General features: G+C 39.2%; 1 protein-coding gene across 3 annotated transcripts in view; it reads left to right on the top strand.

The window, feature by feature from the left end:
- The window catches only part of LOC136331179 (putative selection and upkeep of intraepithelial T-cells protein 1 homolog), a 48149-nt gene extending 26444 nt beyond the window's left edge, over positions 1–21705 (top strand). For all 3 annotated transcript variants that reach the window (XM_066269251.1, XM_066269254.1, XM_066269252.1), the window contains 6 exons: positions 486–767; positions 3730–3840; positions 9790–9882; positions 10663–10770; positions 16769–16891; positions 21360–21705. In XM_066269251.1, coding sequence (XP_066125348.1) covers positions 486–767; positions 3730–3840; positions 9790–9882; positions 10663–10770; positions 16769–16891; positions 21360–21376 — 734 coding nt within the window. In that variant the 3' untranslated portion in view covers positions 21377–21705. The remainder of the gene's footprint in view (positions 1–485; positions 768–3729; positions 3841–9789; positions 9883–10662; positions 10771–16768; positions 16892–21359) is intronic.
- The last annotated feature ends 2677 nt before the right edge of the window (positions 21706–24382 follow it).

Consider the following 24382-nt stretch of genomic DNA (forward strand, 5'->3'; position numbering starts at 1 on the left):
TGCGGGAGGGGAAGAGAGAGACAGAGAGGAAGGAGGGGAGGGGGATGGAGAAGCAAATGGGCGCTTCTCCTATGTGCCCTGGCCGGGAATCGAACCCGGGTCCCCCGCACGCCAGGCCGACACTCTACCGCTGAGCCAACCAGCCAGGGCCACACCACAGCTTTTTTATTAACTCATCTATTGATGGGCACTTGGGCTATTTCCAGATTTTGGTTATTATAAATAATGCTGCAATGAACATAAGGGTGCATATATTCTATTGAGTTAATAAATGGAACAAATACACATTTTCTCCCCTAACTTGTTTGTATAGCTCCTTAGTCTGGTTTAGTCTGTAGTTTGTAGTGAAAATCAGGCCCACAGTGCTTGGTTATCAGCCTATTTAATGGAATAGTGATTCGAGTGGGGGAAGGGAACTTTTCTTTATATTCTGTTTCCCTTTTATTCACCTACAAATACTACATTTCTCCTTTATTTCCAACCAGCTACAAGCTTAGAAATACAGATTCTTGTGCATCCTCCTAATACCAAAGGTGTTTTGGTGGAGTGTAACTCAGAAGGTTGGTTCCCACAGCCTCAAATGGAATGGAGAGACAGCAGAGGAGAGACCATTCCACCTGTATCAACATCCCATTCACAGGGTACTAACAAATTGTTCAACATGAAGATGACCCTTCTCCTTAAACAAAGCTCCCATGGGAATATCACGTGCCACCTTCTAAATCCTCTAACTGGTCAAGAGGAAAGGACAAGCATTGTCTTAGCGGGTGAGATCTGTGTGTTTATTCTTCAAACGATGACCATTGTCATAAAATTTATAAACTAAAGAAAAAATTTAATATACTTTCTTCACTTGGTTTCTAGGATATTACATTCTCTTGGCATTATTCATCATCTTGCTCATTTTCTTTTTTATTCTCTTCTGTACTTTATCTTTTATCTCTATCTTTTTGATATAGGAGTTCCCCAAGGTTTAGTCTTTGAGTATTTTCTCTTGTGTCTTAATTCCATCATACGGGTTTAAATACCATCAATATGACAACACTTTCCCAAATGATAGCTCTGACCCACACTTATCTCTCAAACTCTAGAATCATTTCTAAACTTGACATCTCAATTTGGAAGTCTAATAAATATCCCAAATCACACACATCAAACACTAAACACCTAATCACTTCCTAACCTGTGAAATTTACTGCCTTCCCAATCACACTTCATATTCTCAGTTTCAAAGAACAAAATCCTTGCAGCCATCCTTGACTTTTATCTTTCTCTCATATTCTATGTCACATCTGTCTAAAGATAATCCTAGCTCTACCGTGAAAATAAATCCAGAGCCTCATTATTCCTCACCACTTAATTGCTGCCATCCAAGTCTGAGACACCATTACTCATGGTTTGGATATTGGCAATAGCATCTGAAAAGTTCTCCCTATTTCTACTCTTGTCTACTATGATATATTCTCTATACATAACTAGAAGAACCTATTTAAAACATGAGACATACAACATCACCTTTTGTTCAAAACCATGCAATGGTTTCATTTTATTCAGAGTAAAATGCCCCACAATGTCCTGCATTATCTGTGCTCCCATAACCTATCTGACCTCATCCCCTAATATTCTCCTTTATCCACTCTAGTCTAGTCTAGTCACACAGACTCTTTGCTGTTCCACAACCAAGCCAAACTTACTCCTACCATAGGAGTCTTTGCTCTAATTGCTCCCTCTTCCAAGAATGCTCTAATTCAACTAAATTCCATTGTCTCCTTCAAGTCTATACTTAGCTCTCACTTATTTCATAAAGACTACATTAAAAAGCCAATTTATTCAAGTCTATACTTAGCTCTCACTTATTTCATAAAGACTACATTAAAAAGCCAAATTAAAAAATGCAATCTGCCCACAATAACTGGGATTCCCTATCTCTTTACCCAACTTGAACTTTTCTACTTAACATTATCGTCTTTATCTGCTCTGTGTGACCATAGGATCATTTCCAGGTGACCTTGAGGTATCAAACCTAGGACCTCAGCATCCCAGGTCAATGCTCTATCCACTGCACCACCACCTAGTCAAGCTAAACTACCTACCTACCCTTTGCCCACAGAGTTCGTAGCAGAATATATATGTAGAAACCAAGAAAAAAATGGATAAAATCTTTGTTAACTTATTTACAACTTCAGTAAGTAATAAAAGACATATTTCCTGAGTTAACATGAAGACATAACAAGTAGATATGCACTTTTAAAGAACATATATTAAAAGAAATGTAATTAACACAAACTTTGGGGATCAAGTTAAAGTTCTGGAAAACAGAAACATCTGAGGGAGATCTTATTTTCTATTCACTGAACATTAGAAAACATAAATAACTTATGATAACGAAAAGATCATATTCAAAATTTAGTCTCACTTAGCACTCTGTCCCTCTCTAACTTGTGAGCTGACAAAGCTATTTTCCAGCTCACTGGGTTGCAGCTCATCTGGACAAAAAGTTGGCTCCAAAGTCATGGAGTTCTCAGTCCCCTGAATTTCACCAACTCAATCCCGGTTTCTGCCCACCAAACATAATTAAAATTGTGAGGAGCAGAATTTGTGATTAGCTCTCTAGCAACTTCTTCTGTTTACTTTCTTATACATAATTGTATGTTCTAGGTGAAATAGAGATTTTTCTCTGAGAAGAAAGACATAAGATTACCAAACAAAATGATAGGTGTCCATGCCCAGTATGTACAAGTCATTTTTAAGAGAATATGGAATTTATTAGGTATCAAATATACCTAATATATATATAAGGATACAGAAAGTTCCCTTTGTTTCTCTGGGTTTTCCCACCCCAAACCCTGGAAGAACATTTGTCTGTACACAATGGCTAGCAAAGAGTAAAAGAAGCAGCTTGTGGCCTGGCCAGGCAGTGGCACAGTGGACAGAGTGTTGGACTGGGATGCGGGGATGCGGAGGACACAGGTTCAAAACTCCGAGGTCACCGGCTTAAGCGCAGGCTCAACTGATTTAAGCAAGGTTGCAAGCTTGAGCCCAAGGCCACTGACTTGAGTAAGGGGTTACTTGCTCTGCTGTAGCCCCCTGGTCGAAGCATGTATGAGAAAGCAAAGAATTGATGCTTCTCATCTCTCTCCCTTCCTGTCTGTCTGTCCCTATCTGTCGCTCTCTCTGTTTCTCTCTGTCTCTGTCACACACAAAACAAAACAAAACAAAACAAAAAAACAAAACAGCTTGTGTATAGAATAGAAAAGGAGGAAAGTTGACATATACATATGTCTCTAAATGTATTCTGAAGCATAATGCCAGACCCAGTGAATATATTAGAGAATTCAGGACTGCATGTATATTGATTGCTTAAGCAAAAGGACTGAAGGACTGAGTTGGGTCTGAGGCTTGGTGGGAAAACACTAGCTCTGCCTCCTCCCCTTTAGTCAGAAAGAACATGAGATAGAGTGGATAAAAAAAAGTAGGGTTGGCAATAGGGAAGGTGTTTCTTCCCTCATCTTTACTCATAACTGGCTCAAACACACTCCAGACCCTTTTTCCCTTCTCATTTTTCAACCACCCAGTTATAACTGCCTTCCCAAACTGGTTTAGGTCTAATATCCCGGGGTCATGGGGTCTTGAATGCAAAGGTGCTTTGGGGGAATCATGGTTCCTGGTTTGGTGGCTCCAAACACTCCAAGATTCCTAAGTGGTAATAATTAGGGCTCTGCATTTCAGATCAATTGTTTCCATGGAACGTTATTTGGTTGCTGACCCTGAGCATAATTCTGGCTCTGCTGGTGATCTTCATCATGGTGCCCAGTGTTGATCTACATAACAGATTGCAAGGTAAGTACGTTTGAAGGGTAGGAGATATAAAAGGGGATGAGGGAGCTAAAGCTGCAATAAGTTTAGTTAATATTTATCACTATAGTTACAAAATTTTTTCTTATAATGAGAACTTTAAGTTCTACTCTCTTACCAACTTTCAAATATGCAATGCAGTATTATTAACTATAGTTGCCAGTGTGTATATTATATTCCCATGATGAATTTATTTTCTAACTGGAAGTTGATATTTTTTAAATCCCATCACCCATTTTGCTCATCCCCCCATGCTCTCCCTCTGCCCATCACCAATCTGTTCTCTCAATCTATAAGCTTGTTGTTTTAAAAATTTTTTTTAAGATTCCATATGTAAGTGAAATCATACAGTATTTGTCTTTATCTTTCTGAATTATTTCACTTAACATAATACTCTCAAGGTCCATCTATGTTGACACAAATATCAAGATTTTATTCTTTTTTATAGCTACATAACATTCCATGTGTGTGTGAGTGAGTGCATGCATGTTTTCTTTATCCATTCATTCATTAATGGACACTTAAGTTGTGTCTGTATCTTGGCTATTATGAATTATACTGCAATAAATATGAAGATGCATATATTTTTAAGTTAGTTTTTTATTTTTTTCAAATAAATTATAGTCATTAGCCACTTAATGACAGAGATACATTTTGTGAAATGCATCATTAGGAATTTCATCATTGTGCAAATATTATAGGGTGTACTTTCACAAACCTAGATGGTAGAGCCTACTATACACATAGGCTATCTGCTATAGCCTATTGCTCTAACAATAGGAAAAAATAAGTTTCCTTCCACCTTCCTGGGTTCTTGGCTGAAACATCACAATAATACAAAACAACAAGAACAAAAACAGATTAACATCAGAAAAACAAACCAAAGTTTAATAACATGTGTATCTCCTGTATACATGGAACAGATCCAGGAAACTAAGTAACTCACCAAAATGGCAAAAGCTGGCACCTACTATATTCAGTTGAAGGCTAAAGAAGATGTTGGGTTGGAGAAGCCAGTTATATGGTGCCGGGGTCCAGCCCCGGGGGGAATCCAGGGGTCCCACAGGAAGAGACGGCGTCGGCACGAATCGAGTGAGAGAGCCGAATTCTTTCCTTTCTCTTTATTCTCTAGTTAGCATTTACTGCCATGCATCTCCGCCAAATGCTATTCTAGCTTTCTTTTTATGCAACACTAAGTTACAATTACATGATATTCAGAATACATTGATTAATTATTGTTTTTGTATCACTATGCTTACATTTTTTAGGTAACTATAAATTAAGTGGTAAGTCATTCAAAGTACAGTTATACAATAACTTGAACAGAAATTACAATGTTGGTACAAACTTCTAAAAGGTCAGTACTGAATAACAACTCTACCTTACCTATGATGCTATTGTCTAGTCAAATTTTATTTATTACTATATTCCTACTCTAGTTAAGTTCTAACTCTATTTTTCTCAGAGTGTTCCACCACCTGCAGGTCAGGTATGCAAGAAGAAAGGAAAGTTTCTTTACTCTACTACATGAAAAGGTAGGGAGGTAATTACTTAAGTGAAGGCTGAAAGGTGCTCTGTGTATAGTTACTGTTTCCTACCTATTCATAAGTCACAATCTATTGTTTCTAACATGATTAATAAGAAGAAGTTCTCCTACCAACTTAACCCTTTATGAGGGATATCACAGCCAGCCTCTTATGTCTATGAGCCCAGTTCAAGGGGCTTACAGGCTTTTCTGTGGAACTCACACCCTCTGTCTCATTTCCAAAAATATTACTACGAATCTACAGGGAAAGTACGGTACTATTATCCCTGTGCCATAAATGATAGCACACACCCAGAAAAGGGGGGATATAAGGCCAGATTAATTCAAAAAGGTCAAAAAGGGGGAAGTATCATTGTGCCTTTCCTTTGCGGTGACTTTGTCAACCCGCAGCTGTTAGTCTTCACTGCGGTGACTTTATTAACTAGCAGCCATTGGTCTTCTTCTGCTGTGACTTTGTCAACCAGCAGTTGTGGATCTTCTCCTGCTGTGACCTAGTTAGCCAGCAATAGTCGATCGGCTCCCGACAATATGGAGTCACTAGAAAAGCACAGTACACAAGTGTAAGGCTGTTATGTTGCATGTGGAATTGTAATTCTTCTATGGAGTCACAGAAAAACATTTCGCAAGACCTGCATTTGGAGAAGATTAGACTTTTGCAGTAAGATTTTTTTAGGGTTGAAATAGGAGGCTGCCCACAGGTTTCCAGTGTCTCATTTCCATTTGTCCTACCCGGGGAAAACATCCACTCTTGTCATCATTGAGAACGGTATAAAGACCAAAGTTCAGGTATTCTGCATTATGGTTTAGTCCATATCAAAGTTTACTTTAGTCCAGGTGCTGCTCAAAGTCTGTATTTGGGAGAACATGTGGCTCCCAGTCTGCAGGTGGCTGCCAGGCCACTCAGCATTGGGAGCAAACAAAGTAAGCACTTGTCTACAAGCAGAAAGGCAGAGAAAAAGGCTGGATCATTGTTCAGCCTCTGTTTATATTTTTGGGCGGGGAAGAACTAGCTTTTCCTTAAGTCAGCTGTAAAACCAGTAGCAGCAGCCACTATCATAGCTGCCTGGTTCATGCAGGTTTGCATTTGATTCGGACAGGTGACACTGAAACAATGGAGCCAAGAACTAGTGGGCCATTATCTTTAATCCTAGCTTGCACCCAGCAGACAAGAAATAAACATAGTGGGAAAAACATTTCCCTTTCCATTCAGGGCTCTCAAAACCACTGACTCATCTGAGTTTCCTAGAATCAAAGTTTCTAGCTACCAGCCTTATTCACCTCTGTTTCCCATCACCTTCTCTCTACACACACTCTGCACAAACTGGCTTCTCCTTCAGCACTCCACCATTTTGGCTGCTTCTCCTCTCCCCCATGTGGCCTTTCTCTGCTCCCTTCTCTAATGCAAATCTCAAGAACCGAGACAGAGCAAGCTCCCGGTATGCCTCATTTTATAGTTTAGAAATCAAAACCTTTAATCCAATGTACAAACAAGGAAGTCTCTGATACAAAGTCACTTAGGTTGGGAAAGGTTTACTCTTAAAACTAAGCCTTAGGCAATAATGACCCTGTCTACTTACAGCCTGTTCCCCACACCCAATGAAACTATAAGCGAGCAAATAAATATATAATATTTACAAACTTATTTGACCAATATCAACCAATCTCTGTCTTTAAAATTTGGTAGGTTTGGGCCCTGGCCGGTTGGCTCAGCGGTAGAGCGTCGGCCTAGCGTGCGGAGGACCCGGGTTCGATTCCTGGCCAGGGCACACAGGAGAAGCGCCCATTTGCTTCTCCACCCCTCCACCGCACCTTCCTCTCTGTCTCTCTCTTCCCCTCCCGCAGCCAAGGCTCCATTGGAGCAAAGATGGCCCGGGCGCTGGGGATGGCTCTGTGGCCTCTGCCCCAGGTGCTAGAGTGGCTCTGGTCGCAACATGGCGACGCCCAGGATGGGCAGAACATCGCCCCCTGGTGGGCAGAGCGTCGCCCCTGGTGGGCGTGCCGGGTGGATCCCGGTCGGGCGCATGCGGGAGTCTGTCTGACTGTCTCTCCCTGTTTCCAGCTTCAGAAAAATGAAAAAGAAAAAAAAAAAAAAAATTGGCAGGTTTGCATTGGTTCCTGGCACTAACCAATCAGAATCTTCTTCTAGTCTAGACTGACAGGGCTCTATGGCTGCATTCTGGCTTTCACTGTGCCTGCCTCCAATAGGAAGCACAGAAGCACCTCCCAGCAGCACCTTCCCTCACACCCTGGGAAGCTGGAAAAAGCAGTTGTTCCTCCTTGAACAGGAGAGGGAGTATTAATCTCTTTAGTTAAGCCATGTGCCCCCACTCCCACCACGCCCATCCAAAATGATAAATGCTATAGCTTCCTGTTGGAGCAGATTTTCCATTTTTATTAAATATAATGTCCAACTCCCTTTCCCCATCAATGTCTAGTTACCTACCTACATTAACAGTCATGCATATTTAAATCAGTTCCTCTTGCACTGATAAAAGTTTCTAGAGACAGGCCTTGATTAAAGTTTCTAGAGATAAGGTCATTCTCTTCTTGGTCCAACTATAAAGACACCCGTACAAATGGAGATTTTTCTTATAATGTAAATTTATTAACTTTAACTTGGTTTTCAGAACTTCTCTCATGGCTGTAATTTCTTAAAATTAACAAACCTAAAATAATTCTTATGCCAAATACACATATTTTGGGGCCACAAATTCTGTACCTGAAAGCTCCTAGGCTACAAATTTGTACACTATGTTACACTCCTGAATACTGATGGTTACTGTAACACAATGGTAAATATTCATGTGATGCATTGTGCTATTATGATGGCTACAACATTACTAGGAGATGGAAATTTTCAGCTCCATTATAATCTTCATTACTAGGAGATGGAAATTTTCAGTTCCATTATAATCTTATGAGATCACCATCCTATATGTAGTCTATAGTTGATTAAATGTCCTTATATGGCACATGACAGTACCCAGAGTAAAATTGCTAGAATGGTAGGTCTAGTTTTAATATTTAAGGATCTTTCATACTGTTTACAATAGTGGCCACATCAATTTACATTCTCACTAACACTGGACATGCCTTCCCTTTTCTACACATTCTGGCCAACACTTGTTATTTCTTGTCTTTTCAACAATAGCCATTCTTTTTTTTTTTTTAATTTTTTTTTATTCATTTTGGAGAGGAGAGGGAGAAAGAGAGAGAGAGAGAGAGAAAGGGAGAGAGAGAGAGAGAGGAGAGACAGAGAGATAAGGGGGGAGGAGCTGGAAGCATTAACTCCCATATGTGCCTTGACCAGGCAAGCCCAGGGTTTCAAACCGGCGACCTCAGTGTTCCAGGTCGACGCTTTATCCACTGCGCCACCACAGGTCAGGCCAACAATAGCCATTCTAATAGGTATGAAGCAATATCTTCTAGTGGTTTTGATTTGAATTTCCCTGTTCATCAGTGATGTTGAGCATCTTTTTATGTTCTTGATGACCATCTGTATGTCTTATTCAGAAAAAAACATTTACTCATATCTTCTGTCCACTTTAAAAATTGAATTTATTTTTTGTACTGAGTTGTACAAATTCATTATATAGTTTGGATATTAGCCCCTCCTCAAATATATGATTGCAGCTGCTATAGCTTCTGAGGCTCTCTCAGACTTTGTAACCATATATGGCAGAATTCCTCAGCTTGCGTGTGTTTTCTGAATTTTTCAACACACCAGGCTGCTCCCAGTCTGTCTTTTTCCCTGAGGGTGGCAATGCAGTTCTCCCTTGCCCACACACCCTGGCCTGCTTTCTGCTCTTGCTCCCTATCTACCAGCACTTGCTGTCACTGTTGCTCTCCAGAGCAGAAACAGGGAGCCAGCCACAAAGTTCAGGGAGGGGTGGATTTGGCTTGTGGTGTACTGGGCTTGCCAGCAGGCCAATTTTGGGGAATCCTTGGGTCAGGTTTCCTTTAGCTCATAGGCAATCTTCTTGATGAAATCCAGAATGCAGTCAGCAAGAACCATATCCCATTAATGCCCTCCTTAAATCTTATGTGTAGTCTCCTAATCAGTTTCCTTTCCCCCACTGGTGGATACACTGGATATGCTGAGAGATGAATGAGTCTCTCTGGAACCTCCTGCATAGCTGGAGAAGACAGGTATTTACTCGCTGGCTCTCTCATCCCTAAGGGAGAAGCTACAGCCATCTCATTTAGTCTTAAACTGTGCATCCTTGGGGAAGGGTCAGGCTGGTCTTCTTACCCTTTCCAATGCATCCACACTTATATATTTTTTGCTCCAGTGGAGTGCTGGAACTTCTCCTCGAGAAACCTGGATTTCCACAAGGCTCTCCCTTAGGTAGGTAATGACTTAAGTCAATGTTTTACATGTGTTTCAGAACTACAGCAGAGTGGAGTGAGATCCAGCGTAGAGTCTTCTGCATGTTCCAGAGTCTGTACCAAAGACTGCCTGCCTACTACCAGATGCACAGGTGGGCAACACTCCTCCTAGGTTCCTTGGTATATGGTCCTATGTCTCATAACTCTCACAGAAGCACTTCTTTTGTGAGTGGGTGCTATATTTTGTTGTTTAAGGGAGGGGATAAGGACAGAAATGAGGGACTCCTTACGCCACAATAATGCTCATGGGTCCTAGTGTGCTATAATTTACCCACTAAGTGAAACTCTCTAGAACTCTGGCAGAAGAATGGGCACTGCTTGCAGTAGTGAGCACCCACACCATAGAAGATTTTCATGGAAAGACTAGATAGCCACAAGACAATATAATATGTGCTTAATAAGATTTTAAATAATATGTTGCTTAATGACCCTTTCATTCATGAAACTTTAGGTGGTCAGAGATCTTCAGAACTACCCTTCTCCTGGCCTGTTTCACAGCTGGGTAAAGTGATAAATGTGTCATGCTCTCTAATAAGGCACACTGATGGGTGTGCTAGATGGAGGAAAAGAAATGAGTTCCTTTTCTCCAGGTCTATTTAGCCTCAGCCAAAAGCCTGACACATCCTAGGACAGCTCTGCTTCTTGTCCTAGTCCCCAGAAACTTTAGCTCTAAGATTTTAGGAACTTTAGGTCCTTTCGATTCTTAAACCAATGCCTTGGTCCTATTCTGTTTTTACTTTTCCTTAGTCTTATTCTAAATGAATACAGAAGGATGACATTAAAATATAGCTCTCACTTTCTTGGTGCATTTTTCCCTAATCCAAAATACCTCTCCACCAATAATCAGTGATTATTTATCTCTTCTTTTTCAGATTGCTCCAGAAAATTGAGAGCTCCTATAATAGTGGGCATATTAATAATCTTGTCTTCAATTTGTGTAATCACCTCACTCATTCTCTATTTACATCACAAAAGCCGAGGTATGTGGGATCAAAAAGGTGGGAACTTCCAGAAAATATTTTCTTTTCAAAATACCTTGTCACTGGTAAAACATTTAGCCAAAGGAGAGTGATATGTGTTTGAATTACAGGGCCAATCAACACTAGGACCTCATGTCATAGGGTTTGGATTACAGTCTCCTGAATATTTTGTGATTAATGATACAAACTGTTGATGCTTCTGCCCCTTAGGAAACAAAAATATTTTCTTTAGTCTTAGTAGCCTCAGTCATCATTTCACCTAAGAAAAGATGCCAATTGTTGTTATAGTTTTAGCCTAGAGGAGGTACCGTGTTTCCCCGGAAATAAGACAGTGTCATATATTAATTTTAGCTCCTAAAGATGCGCTAGGTCTTATTTTCAGGGGAATGTCTTATTTTTCCATGAGCAAGAATTCACATTTATTGATGAACAAAACATCAACATTTATTAATATACTGGAGTCATGTCATCACAAACATCAGCATAACAAGCCAAACTCTGAATTCCATCAAGAATTTCTTTTGACTCTATTTCCATGTACAACAATCTACACTTCTTCCCCAAAAATAAGACAGTGTCTTTTATTAATTTTTTGCCCCTAAAGACATGCTAGGTCTTATTTTCAGGGGAGGCCTTATATTTCTAAGTTTAAAAAATTGCACTACGTCTTATTTTCAGGGGATGTCTTATTTTTGGGGAAACAGGGTAGTAATTCAGTAAACCTTAAACTTTTAGGAGACACAGATTTCTGTTAGAGACTGAATCAAAGGGAAGGACCCTCTTAAAATAATTCATGTCCACACAGAATTTGCTCAATTTCATAGTGTGCATGGACACCTGAAACTGAACTTTCTCTTTGGCTCTCATTGAGGGTGAAATTAAAAAGGAAATTGTGTAAGTTTTGGAGTCACTGACTCTAATACATCAAAAAAGGTTCTCAGCTTTATCTTCGACATCCCCATGGAAATGATGTTTATAAGGCAATGATCAGCCAGGTAAGGTAATTCTTCATTATAGGCTGGAGATATAACTCGAGCCAAAAACTCACGATGTGGAAGTCATAAAGTAGGGCTGGATTATTCAGAGGATTTTATTTAGTAATTTTCTCCTGTGAAATTAAGACATGAATTACCTTAAATCAAACCATACTGGAAATGTATTTTACATTTTATCTAAGAAAGTCCATACTTGAGTTTGGCATATTAACTATGTTAGCAGATTTAATGCCACATCCATCAGTATCAGAAGAAATAAGCAAGATTCTATAACATTATGTAATATATATTATATATTGTGTGCATTATCAATTTTATATAGATTAATATACAATTGACCCTTGAACAACATGTGTTGAAACTGCATGGATCTAATTATATGTAGAATGTTTTTCAATAAATATCTTGGAAATTTCTTTAGAGATTGTGACAATTTGAAAAAGCTCCCAGGTGAAACTTGTAGCCTAAAAATATTGAAAAAAAATAAGAGACAATTAGATTATGGACATGTAAAATATGTGTATATGTTTTTCTATGATTTTCTTAATAACATTTCTCTAGCTTATTTACTGTACAAATGCAGTATATAATACATATAACATACAAAATATGTGTAGTTTTCATGTGGTCAGTAAGGCTAATAATCACCAACAGGCTGTTAGTAGTTAAATTTTGAGGGAGTCTAAAGTGATAGGCAGATTTTCAACTGTGCAGGGGATTCCGTCCCTAACCCCCGAGTTTCAATCGTCAACCGTACGTATTCTTCAGTGAATTAGGTTTTATTGGTGATAAAATCTGGCACACAAAGAAGTTGAATAGCTTATTTACATAGCTAAGTGATGGTGGCGCTTGGACTCCAGCTCAGACATTTAGATTCTGCAGCCCTCTGTTTCAACACCTGTACTGTTCTGCTATGAAAAGGAAATAACAAGAGAGATTTAGTCAGCTATTCTGTGAAAAGTAATAATCACTGCAGGGCAATATAGCTGGGCACCTAGTGATTTGTGAAGCTCCCAGGAGATAACTCAAAGCCCCAAGGATAGGCTGCAAGTCAGTGTCACTGTCATTGTCAAAGCTGACCTGAAATCTTTAAGAATGAGTCACAAAATTAAAAGTCTGTTTTTGCTTGCTCTACCCTGAGAACCTATAACCAAGTTCTCACAGAGGACTCTACATACATTGCTGACAACTGCTGATCATTAGGTAGGGCCAGAGCCAGACCATCTACTAACCTCTTATTTAATTGCTACCGACCTGTCTTTTCTTTACTTAAAAATAAACTTCCCCTGAGAATATTGCTTCCTCTGTACATGTCTCACTTAGCAGCCTCCCTCCCTATACAGCCAACTTTCTGTTTGCCCTGCCTTTTCTGGATTAATTTTCTTTTTGGTGCTTATCAATGGAGAAATCACTTACTAATTCATTTAATAAATATGAAGTGCCAGAAACTTCCATAACCATTGTATACTTTAAATCTGTAACATCTTATACAATGTCTATAGCAGGGGTCCCCAAACTACGGCCCGCAGGCCACATGCGGCCCCCCGAGGCCATTTATCCGGCCCCCGCTGCACTTCTGGAAGGGGCACCTCTTCCATTGGTGGTCAGTGAGAGGAGCATAGTTCCCATTGAAATACTGGTCAGTTTGTTGATTTGAATTTACTTGTTCTTTATTTTAAATATTGTATTTGTTCCCGTCTTGTTTTTTTACTTTAAAATAAGATATGTGCAGTGTACATAGGGATTTGTTCATAGATTTTTTTATAGTCCGGCCATCCAACGGTCTGAGGGACAGTGAACTGGCCCCCTCTGTAAAAAGTTTGGGGACCCCTGGTCTATAGTCATCTCCACCTCCGTGATGCAGATACAGAAGAACAGATTAACTATTCTTTGATTAACTCATATCAGTTGATATGGCAAGTAATAAGATTATTCCTGGGATTTGAATCATGGGTCTCATATTCTGAATATTTTACAGTAAATCTGATTGCTTTCCTAGGACTGCCTTTTTACCTTCCTGTCTAATTCTATCCCTCTCTTCTGAAGTGAAGAGGGCAGTGTTCCCAGGTAGGTCTAGGAGTTTGTAGGACAGATTCTATAAGCCCTATCAGAGCTTGAGGCTTCTCCGAGAATGGAGGATTTTGGCTTTTCCAATTATATAGATCACTGGTGGACAATGGGACATACACAAGGAAAGGCCTTTCCTCATGGCCAGGATCAGTTCCTGAAGGGGGGGTTCCCTGAGTGGCAAGATAGGATCTCTTCCCTGCCCATATTCTGATCCACTCTGATTGTGGGGAGGGGATGAGGCAGTGGAAGTTATAGCCTCCTCCTGTAGCTGCTGTGTAGACTCAGGGGCTCTAGTTTTTTACCTAACAAAGGGTGGCAACTCAGTTTCCTCAGGAGACTCTGTGTGAACAGGAGGTCCTGGAGTACTCCTTATATTCCCTTCTTGCTTTAGACCCAAATCTAGCCTGACTAGGAAGATGTGGCACCCTGTCTGTATTAAGCAAACTTTTAGCCATAGTGGCGGATTTAATGTTAAATTTAGCCACTGATCAATGTATGGAAACTGATTGGGACAACCTGGATTCCCAGTTACTATATTCCAGACTGTATTTACTATCTGGGGGTTAAAAACCCCCACTTTCGGCCATTTAACCCTGAAAGCAGGCCATTCTGACTCACAGAGAGTGCAAAGCCTTCTGTTAGACCATTTAATTCCACACTCACAGTTGTCTTCATAAGTTTCTTGAAAGTGCTTTAAAAGACAACCTAAAGGGGTCTTCTGTGAACTGGCCCCTCCTCCCATATTTAATAGTCAAGGCCACCAATTACAGAATTAAAACTACTTCAGAAAATCCAGAAATTTGTGCACCAATAAAAACAAAAAGATAAAACAGATAATTAAGTAGCACTCAGAATAAAAGCTGTTTGACTATAGAGAGATTAATTATTACAAAACCAAGGGAAGAAGCCAACAGAAAAGAACAATTTCTTTCAGAGGAGAAACCTAATAGGTAGGGCCTCTTGAAGGCAGAGATTCTGAATCCAAGAGAAGATATGTAGTGGAGCAGGGGAGAGGGGTCCAAGCCATGAAATGTCACAAGAGATCTCTCGAAGAAACAAAGAAAATCTGCAGTATATACAAGTCACCATTTGAGATTGCTTTTTAGTCAGAAGTTTCCAATTTTAACACAAAAGACTGAAGCCAGGCTTTAAAACAGACACATTTTAGATATTAAACAAAATTTACACACACACACACACACACACACACACACACACACACACACACACAAGCACACTTTCATAGACTAAGGAAGGGCTCCCCTCGTGGCCTCTTAGGTGTAATGCAGGTCACATCCCTGCAAGGACTTTAAACTTAAACTCAGGAAAATAAAGACTGAGATCTTGACAAACACAGAGAAGTCTCTGGAAGTCCGAGGTAAGATTAATCAATCCAGGTTAGCTCAGTCTCCACTGATTCAGTGCGATGCGAGACTGACTAATCCTGGATGGACTCAATCTCCACTATGCCTTCCTAGAGCACAAAGTGCCAACTATATTTCTCTAGAGAACCTGACGTTTCTGAGGATATGAGGCAGAGCTGATGGACCTGGTCCACTCAGTTCTCACTAATGTCCCCCAGAGTACGAACAGATATCCCTTAGAGTCCAAGGCAGGACCTAGAAACTCTCCACTGATGTCTCGGTCTTGGAGAGTGTACTGCAAATATGCCGACCACGTCTGATCTATTTCGTCATACTCACTACAGAACAGAAAAGCAAGCATACAGACATACAGAGAAAAGCTAGCATTCAGTAAAGCAAAGAGTTACTTTACTTACCTCCTCGAGTTCTCTGCTGATTAGTTTAAATTGTCAAATTTGGAATGCGGGAGTGTCTACTGGGGAACTGTCCGGACCTACAGGAAGATTGGGGGCCCCAAGAACATTTCAGGTGGTGCGCCTCTCCTTGGGACTCAAGCAGGACCAGGCAGCCTCCCAGAGAGACCAGCTGATTCAGGGTGCTTCTGCCCAGTGACGCAACACCCCATAGGCCCCATGTTGGGCGCCAAATGCTATAAAGAACCCAATCCACAATTCCACAGGTTTTAGTAGAGGCACGTAGTCCAAATAAATTTTAAAAAGTTTTATTAAAGGAGGAAATTTATTAAATATGCTGGCCACATATAGCTTACACAGGGCAGCCCCAAAGTCCCAAAGAGTGTGTCACATTAGTATTCCAGGGGTTGGTTATATATCCTTAATTATACATGGGTGAGGAAAAAGCATGACATCACAAACTTTGCCCAGAGATACACACATTAACTACATGCTTTCAGGAGGAGAGAGGTAGTTTCCATGGGGACAAATGCCTATAAATGGCCTATTAATATAAGAAAAGGTTGAATTTAATTTTTTCTCTGCCTGCACCTGGATAGCTACTCACCCATTTCCCCACAGGTGTCAGAGAATCCAAGTCTCCTTCCCCTTTGCATTTACAACACAATGCCATCGGCCATCTTGGCTTTATGCTAATCACACACGTACAGAGATCATTTACAAAATCTCTCTGTATGCCTAGCCCAAGTTAATGAAATGTTCTTTAAGCTTCCTAAAATATTAATATTAATTCTTTACCCTTTGGTACCTTACAACAATTCTAGACTATTTTGTTTCATCATACCCGTCAAAAGTCTTAGAATTATTGAGAGCTTACAGCACCAGATAAAAAGGTAAAAACACAATGTGTCAATCTATCATTCAAATTCTGGCCAACCAAAGCAAGTGTCATGCTGCTTGAGGTAAGAATATGTATCTGCCTCTACACAGCCCCTTCCAGACTGAGCCCAAGCACCCTTCTCTGCAGGCTTATCTACATAACCCAGCCTACTTCTTCCCCACCCTCTTATAAGCTCAGAAGTATGGAGGAATAGGAACATAAAAAGTAAATCTATTATAAACCTGGGACCCTTGTAATTCTTGCATCTCTCTTCAGTTTCTGTTTCAGATCCTCATTTCGAATTGGATGTTATGTGGTTGGAAGATATGACTGTGATCCTGTGTGTTCTGATTGTCTTCATCACCATGCTCATTTCCTTTGTTTACTTTAGATTCAGAGGTAAATGGAGTGGGAAGGGTGGTAACTCAGAGGTATCATTTGTCTGACTGATCTCTGGATGTCCCCAGAGGTGACTTTTCCAGTCCTTGTGTCTTTATAGTTGGAGAAAGAAAAACAAAACAAAACAAAAACCTATACCCTATATAATGGTTTCCTGATTGGAGACTTTTGAAACGCCTGGTGTTCCTAAAAGAACCACTGTTACTGCCTCAGCTTCCAACAATGATTTCAAGTTTGCCTTCACGATGTGACAACTCTCTCAAACAAGCTTCAAAGGCCCAGCTTTTTTTTTTATCCAGAAGCATTCACTAAAGCTTTCTGTAACCTGAGTTTTGCAAGGCTGATCTATTTTCTTCTATTTTGATCTCTAAGTCAGAATTGAAAACTTAATATTATAGTTTCTCTTTCAAAAACTTTTAAATGTCCACAGAAGCTGGACCAGAATCATATCTGAACAAGTTCACAGGAAGGCACATGACTTTGAAACATCCTCTAACTAAAGCCCCAAAATGAAAGTCCTGACTTTATTGTGCTAATATGATCTTATAAAAATGGAAAGAAATGCGGATTTATTCACGTAGGACGAAAAAATTTAACACTTGATACTGTGCTCTACTAGTAACTACAATCCTAAAAAGTTACATCTTAAAAGCTATGTAAGGTTATTTAAATATATATTCTTGATTACCAGTAGATTCCCACCTCCCATACACAATGCAAATCTACAATATAGAGTGATGATGGTTAAAAAAAAAAAGGGTAAGTTACATGCAAGCCTCCAGGTTAGGCTGCAAACCACAGGGTCATACACTGCTGTGTAAGTACCTCATGCTAACCAATTGTGCCACCAGAGAGCTCCCCCTACAGGGCCTTCTGATTCCTGTCGAAGTTAAGTCTCTTTAAATTCTGGCATGAGAAATTATTTTTACTTAAACAAAAAACACCCACAACCTAGAACTACAAAGAATGGGCACTTTTGCCCAATCTTTGTATCCATTGACTCTGGCTTTCTCTATACTACCTGTGGAGAACAGCCAGATGTTGAGGTGATCAATTAGGACAAAAAGCCAAACTGAAAGTAACAAGCCTTCATCTACGTGTGTGGTAGAAGCCAAGAAGGGAAATAGTGCTGGCCCCTAACATTTCCTTTTGCCCCATGAAACAGTTCTGGGCCAGGGTCAAGTGACATGCAGTGCAGGTGGGAAAATTTTGTTTCGTAAAAAGGGAGTACTGGAAAAAAGGATTTTCAGCTTTATGGAGTGGGTTGTGGTCTATAGGGGTAAGGAGAAGAAAGAGAGATAGAGAAGGACTAGGAATAGGAAAGTACTGAGTTGAGTGGAGGAGAATAATTTATTCAAGACAGCCCTCATCGCCCCGTCCCCCACCAAAAAAGAAAAAGAAAAAGAAAAATAGGTCTTAGCAGAGGTGACTAGGAAGCATCTCAGCTGAGGTCCCAGTAAGAAGATCTCCAAAAGGACGTCCTGGGCTGGGAATGCAGATATGCATATGCGCATGGCCGCCTATGGGACACGGACAGGGTCCTTGACTGCAGCTCCCTGCGGAGACTGCAAGGCATTGGCTGTGCACCATGCCTGATGTGGAGAGGACAGCTTTTCCACATAGGGCCTGACAAAGTCTGAGGTCAATTTCCTGTGGTCAGACATATTGATTACACATAAGATTTTGGCCTGGAGTCAGACTCCTCATTACCTCAGCAAAGTTGAGAAAGTCTACCGGTTGAGATTAAACCAATGCAAGGGACACGCATGTGCTTCGTAGAAAAAGGATTTATGCTTCTCAATCTGAATTTCTGCCAACAAGAACAACCACCCATCTTGATTCCAGTGTCCAAGGTATGGATTAATGATAGAGGGAAGCAGTAAGGAGCCTGAAGCCTATTTCTTCTGCTCAAGTCATTTTACCTTTTGAGCCATTAGAATTAAAAGGAAATTCAGAGTCAAGAAGTTTTACTCTCTTTCATAGTGGAAGAGACCAGAGCTGCTAAGAAACAAGTCCTATTTTCAGGTTTGTGAAGCTGCAAGGCCATTTCTTAATGCTTCTCCTCGGTATCCCATTGAGACAAATGAAAAAATGCTTTAGTCATTCAAAGATTTTATCAAGTATCTTTATTTTGTTTTCCCCAGAATTCCATGGGGAAAAAAAGATCACGACAATACATTAATTAATTTGAACTATAGATAACACAATGCAGTGAACTGAAAAGACCCAATTTATTCAATTTATCATCATTTATACTCTACCAATGTGTCTTACATTACTAATATAGAATTTTATAGCAATAGTCTCATGATAGCATAACCAAATTGAAAATGGTTAAACTGGCCCTGGCCAGTTGGCTCAGCAGTAGAGCATCGTCCCGGGTTTGATTCCCTGTTAGGGCACACAGGAGAAGCAACCATCTGCTTCTCTATCCACCCCCCACCCCCTGCTTCTCTCTCTCTCTCTCTCTTTGCAGCCTCTAGCCCTGGGCACTGAGGATGACTCCATGGCCTCACCTCAGGCACTAAAATGGCTCGATTGCTGAGCAACAGAGCAGTGGCTCTAGATGGGCAGAGCATCACCCTGTAGGGAGTTTGCTAGGTGGATCCTGGTCAGGAGGCTTGCAGGAGTCTGTCTCTCTGCCTCCCTCTCTCTGCATCTCACTGAAAAGAAATGGTCAAACCTGACTATAAATTGAAATGAAAAACATATATACATAACACATGGATACAGAAAACAGAGTAGCAATAGTTATAAGGAAAGTGAGTGTGGAGGTTAGGGGAATGAGGACAAAAAGGGGGAAATGTGGGCAGAAAGGACTTTGTGTGGCAGGGGCAGGGCATGATGTGTATGTAGATGGTGTTGTATTGAGTTGAACACTTGAGACGTGTGTGGTTTGGCAAACCATGTCACCCAATAAATTAAAAAAATAAATAAAAATAATAAATAAATTAGCAGCTGAATTTTTAAATTAAAAAAATTAACCACCTCTCATAATTAAATCAATTGTATTTTACAAAGACAAAACAATTTCCCCAAATATATTTCTTACAATTTTCTCTTTCTTTCTTTCTTTCTTTCTTTCTTTCTTTCTTTCTTTCTTTCTTTCTTTCTTTCTTTCCTTTCTTTCTCTATTTCTCTTTCTCTTTTTTTCTCTCTCTCTCTCCCCCCCCCTCTCTCTTTCTTTCTTTCTTTCTTTCTTTCTTTCTTTCTTTCTTTCTTTCTTTCTTTTTTTCAGATAGAGAGAAAGAGAGGAAGGGAGAAAGATAAAAAGCATCACCTCATAGATGTGGCACTTTGGTTGTCCATTGATTGCTTCTTATACATGCCTTGACCTGGGTGCTCAAGCCAGGCCCGTGACACCTTGCTCAAGCCAGCAACCCTGTGCTCATGCTAGAGACCATGGGGTTTTGAACCTGGGATCTCAGCATCCCAGGTCAATCAATGCTCTATCTACTGTGCCACAATTGGTCAAGCTGCTTAATCTTTTTATTTTTTTTTAATTTATGATTTTAATTTATTGTGTTTACGTAGATTCAAGTGTCCCACTGAATATATCTCCCCCCAACCCCATGTTCCCCTTGGCCCCCCCTTTTTATCCTCTCCCCCCCACCCCCCCATGCCTTCTCCCCTTCCCTCCAGGATTGGCTGTCCTGTTCTCCATAATGCTACATTATATATATATAATTTCACTAATCTTTTTTCCTTCTCTGATCCCATCTTCTCTTCTACTTTCTTTCTGACTGCTTTCCCTCTGGTCCCTTTGATCCTGCCTCTGCCTCTGTTCCATTTACTTAATGTTTTCTTTCATTCTACCCAGTTTATGTTGGGGTTTTATGATGATTCCCATTACTTTTTTAGTAGCTACTTTCTTTGCCCACTTATTGACTGAGCTCAGCTTTTTCATATGTTGAAACTTGATTATTTCAATTCCATGTCTTTTATGTTTCACAGTTTCCAAGTTCCAGGAGGCTGAATAAGAATATTTAGAAAAATTTTAAAGAAAAAATTCACAGACCCACTGTAACTTCTGATGTGTCTTGTGACATACATATCAGTTTTATTGTGCAAAAGCCTTTTTTAAACAAATATTGATTTAGTATTATCTCAGTTTATGAGGGTGCAGAGAGAGACAGAGAGAGAGAGGTGGAATTCTCGATTTAAGTTTCACTAAGGTATCTCTTTATTTCAGCTGCAAAGAGAGAATATGCAAATTAAAGCAGACTCCTTTCTAGAATTCCTTTATTCCTTGCAGGCTCCACCCTAAAGAAATTTCCCTCTTATTGAGTTAAGCTACAGAATTTGAGGTCATGACATCAAATTATAGTTGTTTTTCATGGATTTTCCAGAGATGTCTCTGGCACCTCAAAGGAAAGCAATATGTTCTCAAACATGTTTTCATTTTACCTACTTGTCTTTAGTAAAACGTAATTTACAGTTCCTTGAGTATAATTTATTTCTTTGACAGGTTTCCTAGAAAGATAAGAGATTAAAGAGGTGCCAAACATCTTATCTAGAACTCTGGACAAAGGCATAAAGTGGAACAATATGCTAACAGCTCAGAAGAAAATAACCGTGGAGCTACAATTTTATATAATCAAGTAATTGCCAGGTGGGGGGACAATAAAATATATTTGTATATTCAATTTTGCATTTCATCTGTAGTTTTTGTAAAAACATTGTTAATACTGATAAAATGATAGAAATGAAATCAGAAGATAACAAATTAGGGGAATAACTGGAATAAAACCAATAATCTACATGATAAAATGGAACTCTCTGAAAGTAAAAATAAATCTACATCAATAATTAAATGTCATATCTAGCAGTAGTGAAAAGAAAGCTACTCTTTAGTCTGTGATATGTACAAGAGACCTAACTAAACATAATGACAGGATGCAAAGACCAAAACTGGGGGGAGGTGGACGAGGATATGGGGGGATAAGTGGTGATGAACAGAGGTTTGACCTGGGGGGGGGTGAACACACAATAGAATATATAGATGAGGTGTTGTAGAATTGTGCACCTGAAACCTGTATAATTTTGTTAACCAGTGTCACTCCAATATATTCAATAAAAATAAAAAAAGATTAAAACCGTGCAACTTCTATGAAAAATATGTGGAAAGATATTAATACTGGGGGAAAATATAATTAAATAGAAATTAGTAAATATTAAAAGATCACTGACAAAATTAAGATAAGAACCGCACTAAAACTTTCTAAATATTACTAGATAGTACATATACACTAATAATACACTCTTAAATCTAGGGAGGAAACATTTAAAGAAATGCAAGTAAAAGTATACAATTCTATAAACATTGAGTAAGATTTTAATGTGCCTCTGGGTTCGGGAATTGGCAAACCAAAAAATAGTAACTGTTTTATAGGTTCCTAATATACTGACCTGATTTAATATGTATGTAGCACTTTTTTCAGGATCTAGAGCTAAAGACGGTTTATTTGTAAAATAAAATATAATAACTTGATATGTAAAAAGATTCTTAAAAAATCATCATTTAGGCTAAATCAAATCTGAAATAATGAGACTTTACCACTGTCAACAAGCAAACATTTTAAAGCATCAAGTTTTGGTGATTATTTGTGGAAATGGGAAATCATACATTCCTGATTTGAAAATAAATTATTAAAAACAACTTAGAAATTGTTAATAATTGGTACAAAAATTTTAGTATAAATTTTTATTACACTTTTACTTAGACAAAGTATTTGTTGTGGTTCCGAATAAAATTATAAAGAGGAAAGAGCAAGACAGAGAGAACATTTATTTTTCAAGATGGAAATAAAACTTAGCAAATAATAATATAAATGTTCTTTTAATACTATGAATATATCTTAAGCATTTACCGCAGTCCAATCAGGCTGCTATAACCAAAGACCATAGACTGGGTGGCTTATAAACAATAGGAGTTTGTTTTCCCCCTGTTCTGGAGGCTAAGAAGTTCAAAATCAAGGTTCCAACAGATTGTCTGCTGAAGGTCCTCTTCCTGGTTCATAAACATATATCTTTTCACTATGTCCCCACATGATAAAATGGCTGAGGTAGCTCTCTGGGGCCTCTTCTACAAGGGCATGGTACCATTTATGAGGACTTCACTCATGACCCAATCACATTGGGGACTGGGTTTTAAAAGATGAACTTGGGGTTGAGTGACACCAACATCAGTTTATAGCAACAGATACTGTTGAGTAAGTACACAGTTACATCTTAGAAAAATGTACATCAACACATAATGTTGAAACACAAATACAGCTTAGAAAGAATAACTCAGGTTTAGTAGTAGTGATACATTTGAAATAATATAAAATTTAAAAATATGAAATATATACTTATAAATACACATACACAATACCCACAAAACACAAACTGCACACCAAATTCTAGATAGTTGTGTCTGGGTAAGTAAAAAGAAGAAGAAATGTTTATTAAATATTTGGCTTAATTGGAAAACAAATGAATACTTTAAACAAAGAGACATACAGCAAAATGTAACCTTTACATAATTTTGTTGATTGTTCATTTTATATTACAAATTGGAGAGCATTTATTCAAGAAGATATAATGGGAATCTGTAGATATTTTAGCCACACTATGCTCCCAGCTTCCACAGAGTAAATATCAGGGAGACCGGTTTTCTGAAAAACTAGAAAACTTGAAGGATAAATAGTGGTTTACAAAAATCCATGCAGCATCAGATGATGGAGCAATGGATGGAATGCTGAGGACCCAGGTTCAAAACCTTGAGGTCACTGGCTTGAGCAAGGGCTCACCAGCTTGAGTGCAGGATCACGAGCTTGAGCATGGAATCATAGACATGATCCCATAGCTGCTGGCTTGAGCCCAAAGGTTTATGGATTGAAGCCCAAGGTCACTGACTGGAGCAAGGAGTCACTGGTTTGGCGGGAGCCCCTTGGTCAAGGTACATATGAGAAAACAATCAATGAACAACTCAAGTGCTGCAACTACAAGTTGATGCTTCTCATCTCTCTTCCTTCCTTTCTGTCCCTGTCTACCCTCACAGTCTTGCTAAAAAAAGAGAGAAAATCCATGCAGATTGAGCTTTCCTTGTTTGTTTGTTTTGTTTTTTAAGTTTTAAAGAGACAGAGTGAGAGAGAAACATTGATTTGTTGTTCCACTTATTTATACATTCATTGGTTGATTCTCTTATGTGCCCTGACCAGGGATCCAACCCATAACTTTGTGTATCAGGACAATGCTCTAGTCAACTAAGCTACCCAGCCAGAGCCAATATAACCTTGTTTAGAACTTTATTCAAAAACCAGGACTTCTTGGTATTTGACCATATCTTTTTTAATCTAAAGTAAAATCGCTTCTCTTGGATTTGATATAATTATATTTATTTAAGCTACATTTTTAAAGGATATTGTCACTTAAAGGAAGTTTAATTAGAACTTACTTTCTTCCAGAGAGTTACTTTCATAGTTTTGTTCCTTTTGTATTATATGT

The sequence above is a fragment of the Saccopteryx bilineata genome, chromosome 3 (genome assembly GCF_036850765.1).
Source record: "Saccopteryx bilineata isolate mSacBil1 chromosome 3, mSacBil1_pri_phased_curated, whole genome shotgun sequence".
NCBI lineage: Eukaryota > Metazoa > Chordata > Mammalia > Chiroptera > Emballonuridae > Saccopteryx > Saccopteryx bilineata.